General features: G+C 41.4%; 1 protein-coding gene across 2 annotated transcripts; it reads right to left on the bottom strand.

Annotated features, from left to right (window-relative positions):
* Window positions 1-8288: 8288 nt before the first annotated feature.
* On the bottom strand, window positions 8289-19691 carry skp1.S (S-phase kinase-associated protein 1 S homeolog). 2 transcript variants are annotated; one of them, XM_018254913.2, is made up of 6 exons: window positions 19417-19691; window positions 14459-14555; window positions 13657-13730; window positions 12102-12245; window positions 8825-8965; window positions 8289-8578 (listed from the first exon to the last, which is right to left on the bottom strand). In XM_018254913.2, the coding sequence occupies exons 2-6, from the start codon at window positions 14553-14555 to the stop codon at window positions 8543-8545; spliced, it is 492 nt and encodes a 163-aa protein (XP_018110402.1). In that variant the 5' UTR covers window positions 19417-19691; the 3' UTR covers window positions 8289-8542. The 2 variants fall into 2 exon arrangements, with proteins under 2 accessions (XP_018110402.1, XP_018110401.1); XM_018254912.2 differs by lacking the exon at window positions 19417-19691 and adding an exon at window positions 18995-19306.
* Window positions 19692-22802: the final 3111 nt, after the last annotated feature.

Here is a 22802-nt window from a genome sequence, read left to right as displayed (position 1 = left end):
GATATAAGTTGTACATTTAGATACTCTATTATTTTTTAGACACATACAGTACAAGTATGGGATCCGTTATCCTGAAAGCTCCGAATTACAGGAACGCCATCTCCCGTAGACTCATTTAAACAAATAGTGATTGATTTTTTCCTCTCTTATAATAAACCAGTACCGACTTGATCCCAACTAACATATAATTAATCCTTTATCTGGAAAAAACCCAGCTCACAAGCATTCTGGATAACAGGTCCCGTGCCTGTGTTTATAACAGTGTTATCAGCTAAGGGCTTCAACAAATGTTGGACATCAAAGAGTAACTTGAACCAAAAAGAGAGACAACCAACAATTGAATGAAAGTTTTGATTATTTTGGGTCTCTACTGTCCCCCATAGCATCACTGACCAGCATTAGGGGGGAAAAGTCTTGCCAAAGTTTTGAAGCTGGAATTAGGGAGAACTGGCCTGGAATAAACTTTCCTTGTCCTTTACAGTCCTTAAAGGGCATGTAAAGGCATAAAAATAAAATCCCATATTTACTTCTTTTAATGAAAATCTTCAATATACTTTGATTAAAAAATCTGTACCGTTTTAATAAGAAACCTAACAGTCTGCAGTGAAATTCTCTCTTCATTTACTGCTGTAGATAGGAATTGTCAGATGGTCCCTAACTGCTCTGCAGGGAAAAAATCATAGTTAGGAACAGCAGGGGGAGCCCCCGCCTTACTTCCCAGCCATGCAGAACTCAAGCAGCTTTGTTTGTTTCCCTGTAGAGCAGTCGCCGAAATTTTTATTGGATTTTATTTTTACATCCCCTTTACTGTTTCCAACTCCAGCTGCAGGGACAAAGATCATGGAGCCAGATTTAAAAAGATAAACTGGGATTCTATTTGGAGGATTATTTGGCTGCAGCCACTGGTTCTGCAGAGTTGGAGAAAGTTTATATTAAACAATACAAAAACTATAAAATCCACATTAGATTACATGACAACACAGGACCCAGTGCAGTCTGTATATTCTGATTATTAATCAGTCTTGCTGTATCGGCTTCTGGCAGATATTTGACTTGTGCTGTTTTAATAATTCATGACGGTCCCTAAGCAGCACAGATCACACTGAGCATGTGCACAGTCTTGGTCTTGCAAAGATGTATAACAAAGTTACAAGATGGTGACCCCTTGTGGCCAACTTTGAAAGCATAAATCATTTGTTTGATTAGGCTTGTGGTGCAGTCAGTTCATGTTTAGTATACAAAATACAGCATTTCTAGTCTTTTCTATTTAAGACTTTAGTTGCCCTTTAATATCTGAACTCAGTTCAGTTTATACCTCGAGGTCTTCCATTTAACAGTAAGCGCAGCTTAACTCCCTTAAATTCGAATTAATTCAAAATTCAACTTGATTAATCCCTGGACCTCTCCCATTGGCTTAAACAATAATTTGGAAGGTTTTAGGTGGCAAATAGTCAAATTTGGATTCTTAAAGGGCCAGAGTATGATAAATCTCGAAAATCGAATTTACATTTTTTTAAAGAACTCGAATGACGTTTGGATAACTCCCTAGTCGAATCTGACAGTTATGATCATAAAAGTTTTTTCCTGTTCGAATTTTCAATTCGACCTTTAATAAAACTGCCCCCAAGTGTATGCAGGAGATGAGAAAGAAAGGATTAGAGTAGCAGAGACAAATTTTCCTTGGTTCAAAAAGTAAAGAGGGATTTTCCAGGGATAAAACAAGCCCCCATCAAAATAGGGCAATGCAGAGTTATACAGCAGAAGAACAAAAAGTTGTCCTTTAGCAGGAATACTGTGACCGTGAGGTTCTAGGAGGCCAATGAAGAACGTCCGCACATTTACTGGGCAAAGACAGGCTGAAAGGACGAGTAAAGAAGTTCTGCGTGAAAGAAAAATAAGAGGGTTTAACCTGCAGGATCTTTTTTGTATCTTGTGCCACGTCCTGGAAATATTGACTGGCAGTGCTGCAGGGTCATACAGTAAGGGGCAGATTTACATAGGGTCGAATATCGAGGGTTGATTAATATCGAAGTCGAAGGATTTAGCGCTATTCCTGCGATCGAAGGAATAATCGTTCGATCGAATGATTAAATCCTTCAAATCGAACGATTCGAAGGATTTTAATCCATCGATCGAAAGATTTTCCTTCGATGAGAAAATTGTTAGGAAGCCTATGGGGACATTCCCCGTAGGCTAACATTGCCCTCGGTAGGTTTTAGGTGGCGAACTAGAGGGTCGAAGTATTTTTTAAAGTGACAGTACTTCGACTATCAAATAGTCGAACGATTTTTACTTTGAATCGTTCGAGTCGAAGTCGAAGTAGACTATTGGATGGCCATATTCGACCATTCGAAGTATATTTTCTTCTATTCCTTCACTCGAGCTAAGTAATTGGGCCCCTTAGTGTCACTATTCGCATCATGGAGGCAACTGTCGCTTTCATCTACGCCGGGCAGGTTGTTCATGAAGTTGGTGCTCACAAGGCCGCACTCAATGAGGCTCACGCTTTATTCAGAGGTGCAACATCAGGATCACATTGCAGTGTAACAGCCACAGAGTGAATCTACATGATCTATTTGTGTTGCCTGCAGTAAAACATTCATTTTGACAACTGCCTGTTTTTTTTTGTTTTTTTTAAAAGGACCTAAGAAAAGGGATGCATTTAAAGGAACAGCAACATCAAAAAATTAAGTTGATTTAAAGTAATAAAAATATAATACAGTGTTGCTTCAGAAACACCACTATTGTTTATATAAACAAGCTGCTGTGTAGCCATGGGGGCAGCCATTCAAGTACAGGATACACAGTAGATAACAGATAAGTACTACTATAGTTTATATAAACAAGCTGCTGTGTAGCCATGGGGGCAGCCATTCAAGTACAGGATACACAGTAGATAACAGATAAGTACTACTATAGTTTATATAAACAAGCTGCTGTGTAGCCATGAGGCAGCCATTCAAGCACAGGATACACATTAGATAACAGATAAGTACTACTATAGTTTATATATTATAGTGTTATTTGCTATCCACTATTTAACCTGTGCCATACAGCCTTTTTCAATTTCCACTATGGCTACACAGGAGCTTGTTTAAATGAACTATAGTAGTGTTTCTGAAGCAAACATCAGTTGTACCAGTGCAGGGCAACACTACATTGTATTGTCATTCCTTTAAAACCCTTTAATATTTTGGTGTTACTGTTCCTTTAAAGCAGAGCCCTGAAAATACAGCAGCTCAACAATCAGACCCTCTCTACTTTCCAGCTTTCGGCTGTACCCCCTGATGATGTCAGCACACAGTATACCCCTGGCCTAGGTTGTCTGTAAAGTATCTCAGCATGGAAAGAGCTTAAAGGGGTTGTTTACCTTTTAAATTAACTTTTAGGGGCATATTTATCAAGGGTCGAATTTTGAATTGAAAAAAACTTCCAAATTCGAATTGAAAAAGACAAACCGAAATTAAGTTGAAGTTTTTTTTTTTTGGCTGAATAGGTCAGTTTTCGATCGAATAGGTCCGTACTTGGCTGAATTCATGGTCGTATTGGTGGTTTGGCAGAAGGAATCAAACCCGGTTCTGCATTTACGACAGGGGCTGTTCCCTTTCTGGGGTACAAAGGTGGCTGTTAAGAATTCTAACTTGTTAGTCTTTTTACATACATGGAGGATAACAGAGACTGCCCGAATGTAAACCATCACAGCTGTAGCCACATGTTCCAGTAACCAGCAATAGCAGTGCCCGACCCTGGCATCATCCAACATTGCCATGCTACAATAAAGAGCTGCATTCCCTAAAGGAGTTGTGTTGTGTGAGTCCTGCCCTATGCCCAGGTCTTCTCGTGCGAAGGTGTCGTGACAATTGGACCTACAGCTTAAAACTTTTCTTTTTGTCTTAAAGGCACATTGATTATAAAATATGTCTGTTTTGTGTCTACAAAAACAATTTGAAGCCTCTCCAATGCCTCAGAGTAGGAAAAAATTCCTTCCTGAAATGGCAATGGGACCAGTCCCTGTATGAACTTGTACTATGAGCTATCTCCCATAACCTTGTATTCCCTCACTTGCTAAACACCATCCAAACCCTTCTTAAAGGACAAGGAAAGTCTAAAATAGAATAAGGCTAGAAATGCTGTATTTTGTATACTAAACATAAACATGAACTTACTGCACCACAAGCCTAATCAAACAAATGATTTATGCTTTCAAAGTTGGCCACAGGGGGTCACCATCTTATAACTTTGTTATACATCTTTGCCTGACCCTGCACATGCTCAGTGTGATCGGTGCTGCTTAGGGATCGTCAAACAAAGCTGCTTGAGTTCTGCATGGCTGGGAAGTAAGGTGGAGGCTCCCCCTGCTGTTCATAAGTAGGATTGTTTCCCTGCTCAGCAGTTAGGGACCGTCTGACAATTCCTATCCACAGCAGTAAATGAAGGGAGAATTTCACTGCATAGTCAGGTTTCTTATAAAAACGTACACATTTTTTAATTAAAGTTTATTGGAGATAGGTTTCTTTTCCATTAAAGAAAGTAAAAATGGGGTTTTATTTTTTTTTGCCTTTCCTTGTCCTTTAAAGCTATCTAATGTATCAGCCTGTACCACTGATTCAGGGAGACAATTCCACATCTTCACAGCTCTCACTGTAACAAACCCCTTCCCAATATTTGGCCAGAAACATCCCTCGGCTACCATTTAAGTTGCTCTGGTATTCTACTACCCAAACTTTCACTTTTAAGGTGGCTATAGACGCAGAGATCCAATCCTTTGGCGATGTCGCCAAATAAGCTGAATCTCTCCCCAATATGTCCTCATTGAATTGGGCGATAGGCTGATCTGATCGTGGGCACTAGGGCCCAACGATCAGATCATAATTCATCCAAAACGGATCGCGGGACTGCATAAACACAGATGCGGCTGCTACCTGACGGGATTTTTTTTAAACCTGCCTGATCGAGAGCTGTCATCAACGAGGGAAGCCTGTCGGATGGCCCCACACACAGGCCAATAAACTGCCAACTTGGTCTGTAGGCAGCTTTTATCAGCCCGTGTATGGGGGCCTTTAGCTAGAGCACGACTAGGCACATCTCTGCTGCTATCCCTGATCATCCAGACTTCATTCAGTCTGAACCAAGCAAAAATAAAACCTAATCCCCCTGCACAAGGCAGGGTCATTATCCGTTGTTTCTTACATTAACGGCAAAATAAGAGGTGTGGAATAATGCACGACATTAAAGTACCTTCAGAGGTTACTTCTTACACGAGTGTATCAAATAAAAGGCACAATTTTACAACTGAAATTTTCATTTAATGATAATGCATTGAACCAAAAAATCCTTTAAAGTCAGTTTATTAGGAAAGTCCAAACCTTCTCCATGGAACACCAGATAGGACAACAGGAAAGCCGCACATAAGGGGACGGGCAGTTATTATACTGTACCCCTCCGGTGATTAGAATCACTTAAAGGAAACCTATACCCCTCAAACAATGCAGGTCTCTATAAAAAAAAATTACATAAAACAGCTCAGGTGTAAGACCCTGCTTCATGTAAACAAACCATTTTCATAATATACTTTTTTTAGTATTCTGTGGCATTGGGTAATCCTAAATAGAAAACTGCCATTTAAAAAAAAAAAAAAAAAAAAAATGAAGAGCCACCCCATGGGATCGTATGATTCACTGTGCACCAATTAACAGAGATTGTCCTTTGCTTCCTGTTACAGCTAGAGCTGGTCAGGTGATCTCTGAGGCGGCACACAGACCATCCCAAAATGGTGGTTCAAGGCAAGAGATGTAAAAGGGCAAAATTTTTAACAGTTTGGCAAGATTCTTTAATATGCCACTTAATATGATGTAAACAGTCACTTAAAGGTTAATTAAACCTTTAAAATGAGTGTAAAATTGATGAGGGGGCTATTCTAAGCACTTTTGTCATTTACATTCATTATTTATTTTGTTTTTATTCCATGATATTACGAGATACATGTACTGTTATTATGAATACATTTTGTTCCAACAGCACCACCTGCTGGTCATTTTCTGACCACCAAGTAGTCAAGGAAGTTGTCAGGAGAAAGAAAGAGGCTGCTCTGATGTTCTTCTGCTTAGGAAAACATCAGAAACCTTTCTCACATATCTCCTAAGCAGAAGAACATGAGAGCAGCCTCTTTCTTTCTCCTGACAACTTCCTTGACTACTTGGTGGTCAGACTGGTCAGAAAATGACCAGCAGGTGGTGCAGTTGTATCAAAATTCATTCATATTAACAGTACATGTATCCCTTAATATCTTGGGAAAAAAACCAAAATAAATAATGAATGTAAATTACAAAAGTGCTTAGAATAGCCCCCTCGTCTGTTTTATATTCACTTATTTTAAAGGTTTACTTATCCTTTAAGTATTCATTTTGGGGGTAAAGTTTTCCTTTAAATCGAGACCCCAGTTGGTGCACCTGTTCAATGAAATCTGCACTGTCCTGGGGAACAACTGAAGGAGTGATCTTGTAAAGCTTCTTTGTTCTCAGGGTGGGAATGTGCATCAGTGAAAAGCCACACAAGAGTGAAAAACTGGACTTTTGCTTCCACTTGCAGCTTTTCACTCTATTGTACAAACAGACCAGAACTTAGAGAAGATATTGAACAAAAATAGCAGTTAATCCGGCACTCCTAACATAGTACTCTAGATTTTTATCAAACCGGAGCACTGGCCCCGGGGCTCAAGCTGCAATTATAATTACAGGAAGGGAGCGTAACACCCCCGATAATTATAGCTTTACTTCTCCTTTAAGGAAGTGAAAGAACAAAATAAATATATATATATATATATATATATATATATATATATATATATATTTTTTTTTTAATAAACAGGCTGCTGTACTGAACTATTTAGTTCTTTGTTGCTGCAAAAGTTTTGTGGTGCTACAGCCGCCACTAGCATAGAATCAGCAAGCAATCACAAGCAAGCGTGGCAAATGTCTATGTGTGAACATCTACTGGATGACGAGTCAATTCAGCTTCCACAGTTTTGAGAGGGAAAGGCAAACAATTAATTTTTTTCCTTGTGACATTCAGAGCTGGGACAAAGCACAAAATAAATATCTGCAGTTGCTTCAAAGAGCTTAAAGGGATTCTGTCACAATTTTTATGGTGTAGTTTTTATTTCTTAATTAAACTGCAAACAATTCACTTTTTTTTTTAAAATTTATTATATTGGTGTGTAGGTGCAACTCATGTCATTTTGCCTGGTCATGTGATTTCAGAAAGAGCCAGCACTTTAGGATGGAACTGCTTTCTGGCAGGCTGTTGTTTCTCCTACTCAATGTAACTGAATGTGTCGCAGTGGGACCTGGATTTTACTATTGAGTGTTGTTCTTAGATCTACCAGGCAGCTGTTATCTTGTGTTAGGGAGCTACTATCTGGTTACCTTCCCATTGTTCTGTTGGGGCTCTTACAGACGAGTGTCTTTAGCTGTGCTCCGGTTTCATGCGTTCAGCCACAGGGGAGAGCAGGAGTAGACACACTAAATTCTTTTCAATGGGGCTGTACTCACACAGACGCATGTAAGCGCCCAACGCAGGTTAGGATGCAGCATGTTGCATTTTTCCTGCGTTTGGCGCTTACATGCGTCTGTATGAGTATAGCCCCATTGAAAAGAATTTAGTGCGTCTACTCCTGCACTCCCCTGTGGCTGAACGCATGAAACCAGAACACATTGGAGTGCAGCTAAAAACACTCGTCTGTAAGAGCCCTTAGGCTGCTGGGGGAGGAGGGGAAAGGGAGGGGGGTGATATCAGTCCAACTTGCAGTACAGCAGTAAAGAGTGACTTAAGTTTATCAGAGCACTTAAGACAATATGTCTAGCCCCATGTCAGATTTCAAAATTAAATATAAATAAATCTGTTCTTGAGAAACTGATTTCAGTGCAAAATTCTGCTGGAGCAGCACTATTAACTGATGTATTTTGAAGGAAAAAAAAAAAGAACGTTTTCCCATGACAGTATCCCTTTAAGACTTAATACTTTAATGTTCTTTAAAGTATGAAATCAGTGTCTGGATGTATAGAAGGTGGACTTTATATAAAAACAAAAATTCATAACACTCATAACTGCCTGAGTGGCCATTACACGTAACGCAGACTGTCATGTACATGTTTCCTGGCGGATTATTTTGCCATACACACCTGGTGATCTGCTGAAATGCCTCGTCAGAGAAACCAAAATCTAGTAAGTGTAAACTCCTGTCAAAACTTCCAACTGCAATAACAGGAGTAGACTACCGGGATACAATCTTTCATCTTCAAAGCGCGCAGCCAACAGATTTATTATGGTTTTAAAAAGGAAAAGTCACACAAGATTACAATGGCTAAAACACGGCTTGAAGATCTGAATTACTCAAAGAAGAAAAAAAAAAAAAAATTGAGAGACATAACACATGCAGCAAAACATCCTCCTGCTAATTTAAGCTGCTGAATTGTCTAGTATAAACAGAGCAGTGCAACTAGTTGATTTGGAACGACTTGTACAGTGTTACAGGTATGCAACTTCACTTTTCTTCACACCACTGATTCTCTTTGCGTACCTAAAATGAAAAAAACAGGATACAAAAAGGTTCAAGGAAAAACTCTCTCTTTAAATACACATTTAGAAGATGGGTATCCTTTGGAAAAAAAATAAGAATAAATAAGAATAAAACGGAAAGTGGCTGTGTGGAATTGTTCATCCGAGCGTTAAAACAATATCTGTGCAGACAAGCTGCAACCTGCGTGAGATATTAACGGAGAAAATTGGAAAGGAAATAAATCTGTATCTCTTTATATAGATCTACCTGAGCTTCTTCCTCCTCAGTAAAGTCGTTTTTGATGTTGAAGGTCTTTCGAATTTCCTCTGGTGTTTTTCCTTTAATCATGTTTGCGACTGTCTTGCAGGTGACATCAAGCAATCCTTTGATATCCAAATAGTTGGCAGCCTTAAGATACAAAAAAATAAAATAAAAATGCAGTAAGAGCACAACAGGAGAAAATTACGAGCTTATTAAAAGGAATAGTTCAGTGTGAAAATAAAAACTAGGTAAATAGACAGGCTGTGCAAAATAAAAAATGTTTCTAATATAGTTAGTTAGCCAAAAATTTAATGTATAAAGACTGGACTGACTGGATGTGTAATAGAACAGCCTGAACACAACTTCCTGCTTTTCAGCTCTATAACTGAGTTAGTCAGCGACTTGAAGGGGGCCACATGGTACATTTCTGTTCAGTGAGTTTGTAATTGATCCTCAGCATTCAGCTCAGATTCAAAAGCAACAGATATGACCCATGTGGCCCCCCTCAAGTCTCTGATTGGTTACTGCCTGGTAGGTAACCGGTCAGTGTAAACCAAGAGAGCTGAAAAGCAGGAAGTAGTGTTCTGACTGACATGTTATACATCAAATCACTCCAGCCTTTATACATTACATTACATATTTACCCAGTTTTTATTTTTACACTGAACAATTCCTTTAAGAAACTAACTGGGCGTATAGTGAACTGCTAAAAGCCAAAGTAGTTGCAGCTGGGAGAAGAGGGAGATTGTTTATACAGTGGGCTCCTCAGTGAACTCATTCCTAGGGTTTACCAACAACTGTCCTCTAAGGGCTCTAACAGACGAGCATTTTACCTGTGCTCTGGTTTCATGAGTTCAGCCACAGGGGAGCGTAGGAGTAGATGCACTGAATTCTTTTCATTGTGGCTGTCCTCACACAGCGGCACATAAGCACCGAACGCAGGTAAAATGCAAAATGCTGCATCCCAACCTAACCAAAAGGATGGCACTCTGGCAAAGGGCAGGTTTATTGCAGTGTCCTGCAGATATCAATGGCCAGGCCTATGATTAAGGGATTGACTGCCGAAACGTGCAAGGCAATTGATATCTGCAGGACACTGCAATAAGCCTGCCCTTTATCAGAGGGCCGCCCTTTTTTGTCTTTTTACTTACTAAAGACTCACTTCCACTTACCGTATATACTCGTGTATAAGCCGACCCGTGTATAAGCCGAGGTACCTAATTTACCTAAGAAAACTGGAAAAATGTATTGACTCGTGTATAAGCCTAGGGGCCCCATGTCAGATTTCAAAATGTGAATGTGACCCGGCCGCAACAATTGGGGGACACTGGGCAGGTACCTGTTACTGTCTGTGACTGACTGTGTCGCCGCCCGGATTTCATGTTTGCTTCCCTCTGCCACCCCCATTTCATGTTTGCTTCCCTCTGCCACTTCCCCCCCCTGCCCTCCCCATCTGTCGCTCTCCCCACCCCGTCGCTCTCCCCACCCCGGCACTCACGTCTGCTGCTCTTCCCTCTGTCCTTCCCTCTGTCACAGTAAAACGTGACCCGGCCCCAGCAGGACTGCCTGTGACTGCCTGTGTCGCCGCCCGGAGCAGGTCCAGGAGCTCCGGGCGGCGCGTCCTTCCCTGCCGGCGTTCGCTTTCAAAATGGCGGCGCCCATGGCCGCCACGTGGGTAGCGGCCGGCGCCGCTACCCACGTGGCGGCCATGGGCGCCGCCATTTTGAAAGCGAACGCCGGCAGGGAAGGACGCGCCGCCCGGAGCTCCTGGACCTGCTCCGGGCGGCGACACAGGCAGTCACAGGCAGTCCTGCTGGGGCCGCGGAAAGGTATGACCCGCGTATAAGCCGAGTTTGAGTTTTTCAGCACATTTTGGGTGCTGAAAAACTCGGCTTATACGCGAGTATATACGGTACTCACGTTCGGATTGTATAGAGGTGTAATTACCAAACTGTATTATTCTTAGGTAGAATAGCAGTAAAACCCCACACTCTACAAATATTTTCCAAAATTGATTTTAAAGGAGAATTCAACCCTTTAGCAAAAACCCTCCCCCCCCATTAGACGCCCCTCCCTCCTCCTCCCAGCCTAACTGGCGCCCCGGGGAAATGCCACTAACTTTTTACTTACCTCTCGGCGCAGATTCAGGCATTGGAGTTCACCGCAGCCATCTTCCGGGACTTCTGTAAGCGGATACGGAAACCGGCTCATGCGCAGTTGGAGCAATTTAATGGTTTGCGACAACTGCTCATGTGCTGAAATGGACGGAAATTGCCGAAGCCCCGGAAGAAGACAAATACCTGGAACATGGTTGCAGTGAACGCCAATGTCTGAATCTGCACCGAGGGGTACTTATAAAGTTAGGGGCATTTCCCAGGGGGTGGGGCAGTTAGTCTACATTGGGTGTTGGGTATGGTTTTTTTTTTTATTTGCAAAAGGGTTGAATCCTCCTTTGAATAAATATAAAAGTGCAAAGATTATTATAAAGTGTTGAGTGCCATAATTTCCAAATCAATTATGTGCCATCACCAATTAAATAAAAATTAATCAAATATTCCAGTAAATAATTAATGAGAACCAATTAATTAGTGCATATGCTTAATAAATGTTCAAAATTAGAAAATGAGTTCATTAACTTAAAATTTCAAACGCCAGCAATTCATGAAATTTAGATCAGAAAAGTAAAATAGCATAGAATTGGAGCTGTCTCAAAGATTCCTAAGCGTTTCATTTTCTACCTAGGCCCTGAGACACCCCACACGAGAGAAAATAATATGCTAAGGACTGTGATCTCGTATTTTAACTTTCTATCAATTGATTTGGAAATTATGGCACTCAAGCACTTTTGGAGAGAGCGTGAGGGTTATTCTACCTTACTTAGCAGCATAAATTAGAAGAATATCTTCTATGGGGTAATTATTTATGCTTATGTTGACATAAAACGGGAAAGGTCAGGCCTTATTCCATGAAACAACTGTAGAGAAGGACTTCCAAAGAGTTGGTACGAGTTTAAATACTGTATAAATCAACTTCAACCCATTACAGACACCATTAATGTTTCGGATATGTGGCCTCCGTGTAGAAAGCATTCCATATTGGATCCTTTTAAAGGCAAGTTTTTAAATAAGTTAGAAAGAGTTAATAGTACTAGAAATACAGTATGTTTATAATATAACCTTGTGAAATTTTGCTGGGTTCTATATATGATTTTGGGTTGGGTGATCTAGATTTTTATGTTGTTTACTTCTAGTTACTTTCAGTTATAATCTTGAGGATTCCTCACCAAAATAAGTTCAAATAGTGTTCCCTGGTCCACTTTTAAAAACTCTTGATCCCATACAGGGATATCATCTGTTCTCTTCTCTTTGTTTTCATCATCTTCGGGTGGTGGGGGATCATCTTTATGATGTGTACACCACTGGATGACCTAGTGAAAAAAAGAATTATATGGGTCATTTCCTTTACGATTTATGCAACAGACTACATTTGATTCCTTAATCCAATGCTTCATTATACTGCCATGCAAAATGCACCCACTGCAATGTATGCTGATACAACATAGTAAGTTAAGTTAAAAAAAAAATCTGCACAGTCGCAGGCTTCAATATGTCCCTTGTTTTCTTTCCACCATCAATACTGTAAATCGCCGTTGAGGAATCCTACTTCTTCGTTTTTTTTTCAAATTAGCCAACAGTTGCCTTGCAAGGAAACTCCAGGCTTCTTGAGAAACCTGAAGTGAAGCAAATATTGCCCCACGAGTGATTTACCATTTTTGTTGCCAGTTGGAAAGCTTTTTCAGGAGATTAGTTGTGCACGGTAGTGTAGATTAGCTGCAGGCAACTAATCTCCTTGTGTGCCATCACCCTTATATGTTACTGCTGTATCTCAAGATAAAAAAGCAAAACTACAGTTTACGCATTGACCTTTGGACCGATAATAGGAGCAATTTCCTTTACTGCTAGACTGAGGGCATGTCATTTAGTGTGTGTTTCACTTAATTACATTTGTAAGTTGCTTGCCTAGAAGTGATACAAATACAAGTGTTAAGGCCCCCATACACAGGCTGATAAAATCTGCCTACAGACCATGTTGGCAGCTTATTGGTCCCGATCAATATCTGTCCGAAAGTCGGCCAGATCTCAATCAGGCAGGTTAAAAAATCCCGTCAGATCACGCCCGCATCCATCAGTTGATGCGGCCACATGATCAGAGCGCCCGTATGGACTATTGTGATCAGAACTTTGGGCCCTAGGGCCCATGATCGGATCAGCCCGATATCGCCCACCTCAATGTGGGCACATCGGGGAGAGATCCGCTCGTTTGGTGAAATCGCCAACCGATCGGATCTCCTGGTGTATGGCCAGCTTTAGTTTCACCTCCAAAACCCCTGGCCCCAAGCACACTTTCTAATTTAAACACAGGTATGAGACCAGTTTTTGAGAATGCTCAGGACCTGGGCTTTTCCGAATAACGAATCTTTCCATAATTTGGATCTTCATACCTTAACTCTACTAGAAAATCATGTAAACATTAAATAAACCCAATAGGCTGGTTTTGCTTCCAATAAGGATTAATTATATTTTGGTTGGGATCAAGTACAAGCACCTGTTTTATTATTACAGAGAAAAAGAAAATCAATTTTAAAAAAATATGGATTATTTGGATAAAATTGAGTCTATGGGAGACAGCCTTTCGGTAATTCAGAGCATCCTGGATAACAGGTTTCCAGATAAAGGATCCCATACTTGTACAATTACATTTATATTACATTATATCCCTGAAGCAAACTCAACACCTCAAATGAAGCTCTAACCTTCATCTAGTATTCTAGCACTTACTTTTTTAAGAATTGCAGCGTTAACATTGGGAAGTGGCACAGGATCATCATCACCTTCGTCATCCATACCCAGATCTGTGTAAAAACATAAGTAATTGTATGGGTCTTAAAAAAAAAAAAAAAAATTTCAGAGACAAGATGTAATGTTATAATAATATACTGAAATAAGAACTCTCAAGAATTTACACAACAACCATTAAAATACAGATATATTACAATTAGAGCACGTATAAGTTTAGAAATAAACAAAATGAGCATGCACTCCTGCACCAGCCGATGAGGATAAAATTACTTTTATTCCAGGTTATTAAAACCACATGTCCCGACGCGTTTCAATCTACTGATACGGAAAGTAATATGATTACGTATGAGTAGATACAAAACGCGTCAGGACATGTGATTTTAATAACCTGGAATAAGAGTTGTTTTATCTCCATCGGCTGGTGCAGGAATGCATGCTCGTTTTGTTCATTACCCCAAACTACGGGTTTGGGGCGCAGCACCCGAGCCACCTGCAGACATTGGTTCGAGTGCGAACTTCAACCATATTACGTTATATTGATTACACCGAGTGGATTGGCCCCGAAAGTGACGGAGCTGGGGTACATACACCCAGGTCAATTCCGTTATCGGGTGAGCAGTAGTTTTATTGAAATGGCTGCCTAGCGAATGGGGTTTGGGGTTTCACATACCAGGACCAGTACTCATACAATTCAATTTCAGGTTTGCATGAAAAAAAATTAATTGCAATTTCTATAGCAACACAAAGAATGCACATCAAATTTAAAGTGGATAAAAAGTACCTTCCAACATAGTTTTAATTGTTACGGACTGCTTTGCAATTTCAACATCCACTTCAAAAATCTCTCCATCAGAACTCTGCAGTTTGATAGAAGGCATCTGAAAGAAGAAAAGGCTCAGGTTACACAGCAGATAAGCTCTGTAGAACAAAATGGTGTTATCCGTTATCCACTATTTAACCTGTGCCATATAGACTTTTTTCAATTTCTGCCATTGCTACACAGCAGCTTGTTTATACGAACTATAGTAGTGTTTCTAAAGCAAACAGATCCGTTTTACCAGTGCAGGGCAACACTACATTATATTTTCATTACTTTAACAGACTTTAAATTTTTTTGGGGGTTACTGTTCCTTTAACTACCCCCCCGGCAAATATCAGGGAGTTGTTTACTAATTTAAAAAGTGCAACAGATTCAATATGCAGTTAGTCTGGCACTTGAACTGCAAATGGCTGGATATAAAAGGGATGAACCCATGTTAATATTGGATACAATTAGTGTGCAATTAACACAGAAAGGAAAGTACGTTCGCCAACCCTGATTTTTTAGTTAGGTTGATTTTTATTCAGCGGCTCTTCAGATAGCAACTTCTGCAATTTGGTTGCTAGGGTCCAAATAACCCTAGAAACCATGCATTGATTTGGATAAAAAAGACTGTACAGGCAATTCCCGGGTTACATACGAGATAGGGTCTCTGTAGGTTTGTTCTTAAGTTGAATTTGTATGCAAGTTGAAACATAACATGCAGGTTCCAAAAAAATGGACCCGCGCATCCCGTTCCCATGGATGTAAAGGTTGCATCCAGCTGTATGTAACGAACTGGAAACAGGGAGCTTAATGTAAGGCAAAAAAAGTATGTTCAGGTGGTACAAGGACACGAACAGCGATGCATAGTAAAATGCTCACTTATTCCGAAACCAGCCAGTTAGGGCAGGTACATTTTGTCAGTAACTCAGCGTGTGTTTGCACCTAGAAAAGCAATTCTACATGAGAAGCTTTGAGATCCTCAATCCAACACCGATAAGGAAAATAAACCAATTCATGAATTAGAGATGCAGATTCTAAGATTCATCCGAAATGAAGCCTTTTCCAGCAGGTTATTGGCAAACCCAAGTGCCTGTCCGAACTTTTAGTATGTAGAGAATGATATTCTGAGACTATTTGCAATCGGTTTTCATCTTTTTTAATATTTGTGGATTTAAGTTATTTAGCTTTTTATTTAACAGCTCCCAAGATTGCTAGGGTCCAATTTACCTTAGCAACCATGCACGGATTTGAATAAGAGACTGGAAATGAATAGGAGAGGCCTGAATAGAAAGATGCGTAAGTAGCAATAACATTTGTAGCCTTAAGGTTGGCCATGCACAATTTCGGCAAATGAGCGGATTTCTCGCTGATATGCCCACCTTGAGGTGGGCAATATCGGGTAGATCTGATCGTGGGCCCAACGATCGGATCATACGGGCGGTTGGATCACGGGACCACATCAACGAACAGATGAGGTCCACGATCAGACGGGATTTTTACCCCTGCCTGATTGATAACATATTGATTGGGAAAGCCCGTCAGAGGGCCCAGTCTCGATCGGTCGGCAGCTTTTATCGGCCCGTGCATGGCCACCTTTACAGAGCATTTGTTCTCAGATAGGGTCAGCAACCCCCATTTGAAAGCTGGAAAGTCTCATAAGAAAGGCAAATAGTTAAAAGACTAAGAAATAATTAAGACCAAATGAAAAGGTTGCTTACAAATGGCTATTGTAGAACTAAAAGGGATACTGTCATGGGAAAAAACATTTTTTTTCAAAATGCATCAGTTAATAGTGCTGCTGCAGCAGAATTTTGAGCTGCAATCCATTTCTCAAAAGAGCAAATAGATTTTTTTATATTCAATTTTGAAATCTGACATGGGGCTAGACATTGTCAATATCCCAGCTGCCCCAAGTCATGTGACTTGTGCTCTGATAAACTTCAATCACTCTTTACTGCTGTACTGCAAGTTGGAGTGATATCACCCCCTCCCTTTTCCCCCCCCCAGCAGCCAAACAAAAGAACAATGGGAAGGTAACCAGATAGCAGCTCCCTAACACAAGATAACAGCTGCCTGGTAGATCTAAGAACAACACTCAATAGTAAAAACCCATGTCCCACTGAGACTCCTTCAGTTACATTGAGAAGGAAAAACAGCAGCCTGCCAGAAAGCATTTCTCTCCTAAAGTGCAGGCACAAGTCACATGACCAGGGTCAGTTGGGAAATCGACAAAAAACTGCCTTGCCCATAGGATTGTCTCCTCAGACACTGCCGAAGAGTCTATAGCAGTGATCCCCAACCAGTAGCTCGTGAGCAACATGTTACTCTACAACCCCTCCGATGTTGCTCTCAGTGTCCTCAAACCAGGTGTTAATTTTTTAATTCCTGGCTTGGAAGCAAGTTTTAATTGCAAAAAAAAAAGTATACTGCCAAGTAGAGTCTCCTGTAGGCTACCAAATAGTCCTTGTTTGGCACCCGAAGGGACTTTTTTATGTTTGTGTTGCTCCCCAACTCTTAACATTTGAATGTGGATCACTGGTAAAAAAAAAAAAAAAAGGTTGGGGACCCCTGGTCTATAGCAACAGGCATTTGTATAATAACCGTATTAGGCCAGTGCATATCAGACTGGCACTGTTTGAGCTGCTTCCAAAGATTCTAGTGCCTCACATGTGAGTTTTTGGGCTGAAACCACCAGCAAACACCTCAACAGCCAACAGCTGAAGCAGCAACAGGCGATTTTTCCTTTGGCAGAACAAATCCCTGGTTGGCCAAAGGTAGCTATGCAAGCAAGTGTTTGGGCCAATTTAGATTTTACTGCAGCGGTGCAGTATTCTGTGCCAATCATACAGGAGGAAAAGCCGCACTTTCTTTACAGCGAAGTGCAACGCAGTTTAGGATGGGACCACGTGATAGGTCAAATCTGTATGGGGCGAATTAAAAATGATTTCATTATAGGATTACACCTGCAGCACAATCAAGTGACATCAACACAGGGAAAAAACAAGGCCCTCTGCAGTAGCTAAGCAGCAAACACTCTGGCTAATGTGCATGCAATAACAAGCCCTTTTTAAAGGAGAAGGAAAGCTACGGAGGCATTTTATTGCCAATAGATTAGCTGCAATAGTGCAAGCTAGAATACTATATTTATTCTGTATAGGGATGCAGCCCTTGCAAAGTCTTGAATGGGAACATGTGAGGAGGTAATGAGAGAAGAGTTGAGTAGCAGGTCTGTAGAGGAGAGTAGTAAACGGTTTGGTGAGTATATAGAGATGTAGGGTGGGGCAGAGTTATGAAGTGCTTTGAATGTCAGGGTCATTAATTTGAATTTAATTCTGAAGAGTAGTGGAAGCCAGTGTAGGGATTGACAGAATGGCGAGGCAGAGGAGGAGCGGTTGCTGAGGTGTATGAGCCTCACAGCAGTGTTCATTATGGACTGGAGAGGTGACAGTCTCTGGAGGGGAAGGCCAATTAAAAGGGAGTTACAGTAGTCTAGACGCGATATGAAGAGAGAGCGAATAAGAATTTTGGCAGCATCTTGGGTGATAAGTGATCATATTTTGGATGTTCCTTAGGTGGAAGTGACATGATTTAATAAGTGACTGGATATGAGAAGTGAATGACAGGGCAGAATCTAGGATAACCCCAAGGCCTGGGTAGAGGGGGTGATAGTGGAATTGTTAGCTATGACGGATACTTCCAGGATGTTAATGGTGTAAATTGGAGAGAAGAGAACCATTTCCGTTTTATAGAGGTTTAATTTAAGGTAGCGTTGTGACATCCAAGTAGGGATAGTGGACAGGCAGGAGGAGGAGTTCTGGGTTAAGATCAGGAGAGGAGAGATAGATCTGAGTGTCATTAGCATAGAGGTGATAGTGGAAATCATACGAGTTCATTAGTTTGCCAAGGGAGGGAGTATAGAGGGAGAATAATAAGGGGCACAGGACAGAGTCTTGAGGAACCCCAACGCAATTTCCCTCCATGTCCCTAGTTTTCATAAACATATTAGGATTTGGTTCGGTCTGAGGGATTTGCCCGAATCCTGCTGATGCTCTGTGCATCCCTAATTCTATAGAATGTTTTACCATACCGGAGTAAAAAGCTCTCCGTTTGTTTAAAATAGCAGCTGCCATATTAACTTGGTATGACATCACTTCCTACCCGAAATCTCCCCCCGCTCACTTATCGCTCTGGGCTCAGACTACAGCAAAGGGAGGGAGGAAGAGGAGCAAACTGAGCATGCTCAGGCCCTGAGTCTTACAGAAGCCCAAGTGTACACAATAGAAGTTAAGAAATAATACTGTGAATAGGAGAGGCCTAAATAGAAGGATAAAAAGTAGCAATAACAATAAATGTGTAGTCTTACAGAGCATTTGTTTTTCAGATGGGGTCAGTGACCCCCCAAATTTGAAACTGTAAAGAAAACTATAAAAAAAAAAAAAAAGGAAGACCAATTGAAAAGTAGCTTAGAAAAAGCCATTCTATAACGTATTAAAAGGTAACATGAAGCCAAACCTGGTTTAAACTGGTAAAAGATCTCTGGAAAGTTTCAAGTTGTGACATAAATTACAAGTAATTCAAGTAAACAAAGGAAAAGGTCTGTGGAAGCCTCACAAAGTATCCGATGTTTCCCCGACAACAACACGAACGCCGAATGGGACTGGGGGGGGGGGTCAGCTGGAAACTGGGGTCGCGCACAGCGAAGAGGAGAGACAGAAGAAGAAGAAGCGTAGGAGGGGGTGAGGTAAAGCGTCTCTCCCTCTCACATGGCGAGCGCAGAAACTTTAACGCCGGCGCACAACGCGGCCTACAACACAAGGCGCACACAGAGGCCTAGAAATGACGCCGCCAAAACTAGGAACGTCCCTGGCATATACACGCCCTTATATAACCAGTACCGTGCTGAATAATAGACACGGCTTCTACCGGCAACTCACCGTGTTATAAATATCCGCCGAAACAGCGAAATAAACCTTCACCAACAGCAACCAGCCAAAACGCTCCACCCACCACGACAACTACAACGGTATGGCGCTGTAAGCTGGGACAATATCAATGCACGCCTTACGTCACAGCCGTAGGACCAATGGTGAAGAAGGAACATTTGACAGCCTCGCGAACTACCGAACAATTCACCTATCAGACACGGCGCCATTACGTTCGTCATGGCGAAGGAGCCAATCCAAGTGATCCATTGGCGTTGTACTTGAAGCGTTCTCGCCTAGCAACAAGCGTGCTAATGGGCGGGAATAGTGCGTAGCTCTTCTGTCTATCAGTGAATGTGCGTTGTCATTATGGGAGAGAGAGCGCGTTTGAGCCTTAAAGGAGACATTTTGTGTAAAAAATTAATAATGTACCAGTGCATTATACTCATTTAGATATAGAAGAATTGTGATTTAAAAGGTACTGTTGATTTATTGAATATTTCTGCAAAAACCATAATAACCCCCCCTTCTCTTCCACTTCCTGCTCCCTGAATTCCCAGGCTGTGCAGGGGAGCCGGCAGCTCTTTGCTCACTGTACTGTAGGACAGGAACCAATCAGCAGCTAGCAGGACCTGATAGGGAACTGAAGCCTGTCTGTGCTTGTGTGACTGCAGGGCTGTGGTTGGCTGTCCCCCTCCTAATGTGCTTTTGGCAAGGACTGTTAGGACACGCCCAACCCTCATAAGAAACACAGTCAGGGTCCAAAGAATGTCTATGGGGAGTTCCAAAAAAGGGACTATTTTTCAACATGATATAATTTGTGAAATGATAACGATGTGAAAGCAACACCATATATTACTTATAATTGCCTACAAATTTTTTTTTTTCATGTATCCTCTGCATCTCCTTTAAACACAGCCGAATATCCCAGAGTGTTTTTTTGCTTCTACCTGCGAATGGAATTGCGCTTTTTTGTGCAAGCAACGGATCCAAATATCTTGCTACAACATCAAATAAAGCATGAATCAAAGTAACCAAATCTGTATAGGTCCCTCATACTGCATACAAGTGCAATTCTTGACAAGCCTGCTGACTTCTAATAGTACAATGTGCGCTCTGACTGACACACAATGACCAATAGTACAATGGATCCTCTGACTGACACACAATGACCAATAGTACAATGGATCCTCTGACTGACACGCAATGACCAATAGTACAATGGATCCTCTGACTGACACACAATGACCAATAGTACAATGGATCCTCTGACTGACACACAATGACCAATAGTGCAATGGATCCTCTGACTGACACACAATGACCAATGGTACAATGGATCCTCTGACTGACACACAATGACCAATAGTACAATGGATCCTCTGACTGACACACAATGACCAATAAATAGTACAATGGATCCTCTGACTGACACACAATGACAAATAGTACAATGGGCCCTCTGATTGACACACAATGACCAATAGTACAATGGGCCCTCTGACTGACACACAATGACCAATAGTACAATGGACCCTCTGACTGACACACAATGACCAATAGTAAATGGGCCCTCTGACTGACACATAATGACCAATAGCACAATGGACCCTCTGACTGACACACAATGACCAATAGTACAATGGGCCCTTTGACTGACACACAATGACCAATAGTACAATGGACCCTCTGACTGACACACAATGACCAATAGTACAATGGATCCTCTGAATTACACACAATGACCAATAGTACAATGGGCCCTCTGACTGACACACAATGACCAATAGTTCAATGGGCCCTCTGACTGACACACAAGGACCAATAATATAATGGGCCCTCTGACTGACACAAGATGAACAATAGTACAATGGCCCCTTGGACTGACACACAATGACCAATAGTACAATGAATCCTCTGAATGACACACGATGACCAATAGTACAATGGATCCTCTGAATTACACACAATAACCAATAGTACAATGGGCCCTCTGACTGACACACAATGACCAATAGTACAATGGGCCCTCTGACTGACACACAATGACCAATAGTACAATGGACCCTCTGACTGACACACAATGACCAATAGTACAATGGGCCCTCTGACTGACACACAATGACCAATAGTACAATGGACCGTCTGACCGACACACAATGTCCAATAGTACAATGGGGCCCCTTTGACTGACACACAATAACCAATAGTACAATTTGCCCTCTGACTGACACACAATGACCAATAGCACTATGGGCCCTCTGACTGACACACAATGACCAATAGTACAATGGACCCTCTGACTGACACACAATGACCAATAGTACAATGGACCCTCTGACTGACACACAATGACCAATAGTAAAATGGGCCCTCTGACTGACACATGCTGACCAATAGTACAATGGGCCCTCTGACTGACACACACACTGACCAATAGTACTATTGGCCCTTTGACTGATACATAATGACCAATAGTACAATGGATCCTCTGACTGACACACAATGACCAATAGTACAATGGACCGTCTGACCGACACACAATGTCCAATAGTACAATGGGGCCCCTTTGACTGACACACAATGACCAATAGTACAATGGGCCCTCTGACTGACACACAATGACCAATAGTACAATGGGCCCTCTGACTGACACACAATGACCAATAGTACAATGGGCCCTCTGACTGACACACAATGACCAATAGTACAATGGCCCCTTGGACTGACACACACTGACCAATAGTACAATGGCCCCTTGGACTGACACACACTGACCAATAGTACAATGGGCCCTCTGACTGACACACACATGCGCCAAAGGGAAAATCATTGGCTAAGGATCTTTTAAACAGAGCAGGTTTCAGAGAAATTTCTACAATAGCCTAAAAAAAGGTACACCTTTCCCTGAATTCCATATTATATTTAGCGATTGCTTGTTCTTTAAAGGAGAACCAAACCATTTTTATTAAAATCCCCTACCCTACATAGACCCCCCCCCAGCCTTTGTGTTACCCTGGGTAAATACCCTTAACTCTTTGCTTACCCCTCATTGCAGATTCAGGATGCCACTTTCTTCTCTACGGTAGTTCATTATATAAAATATGGCATTTTAAGCCATTTTCATTTTAAGGGTTTGCTTTCTCCTTTAAGGTGTGATTAATTTGATGAGACTATTGTATGGTCCCTTTGTATATTTCTACATTCATTCAGAAGAGAGGAAAGGAGGTTCCAAATTAAGATGCTAAAAGGTTGAGCTGTGAAGTTGTGGAATTCTCTCCACCAGCGCCATTTTCTTGGGGTTGGATGGCTTTTTACAAAGTGAGGAATTACAGGGGTATTGAAAAACATTCCTGTACAAAGCTGATCCAGGGACTGGTCCGATTGCCATCTTGGGA

The sequence above is a fragment of the Xenopus laevis genome, chromosome 3S (assembly GCF_017654675.1).
Source record: "Xenopus laevis strain J_2021 chromosome 3S, Xenopus_laevis_v10.1, whole genome shotgun sequence".
Classification (NCBI taxonomy): Eukaryota; Metazoa; Chordata; class Amphibia; order Anura; family Pipidae; genus Xenopus; species Xenopus laevis.
The sequence above is the reverse complement of the archived record's forward strand: the minus strand, read 5'-3'. Positions and strand labels throughout refer to the sequence as shown.

Coding starts and splice junctions, on each gene's coding strand:
- skp1.S (XM_018254912.2), bottom strand. CDS start 19,042: ATGTCACAACTTGAAACTTTCCAGAGATCTTTTACCAGTTTAAACCAG. Junction 14,556..18,994: donor CTTTTACCAGTTTAAACCAG/GTTTGGCTTCAT, acceptor TTCTTCTTTCAG/ATGCCTTCTATCAAACTGCA. Junction 13,731..14,458: donor AATTAAAACTATGTTGGAAG/GTACTTTTTATC, acceptor GTTTTTACACAG/ATCTGGGTATGGATGACGAA.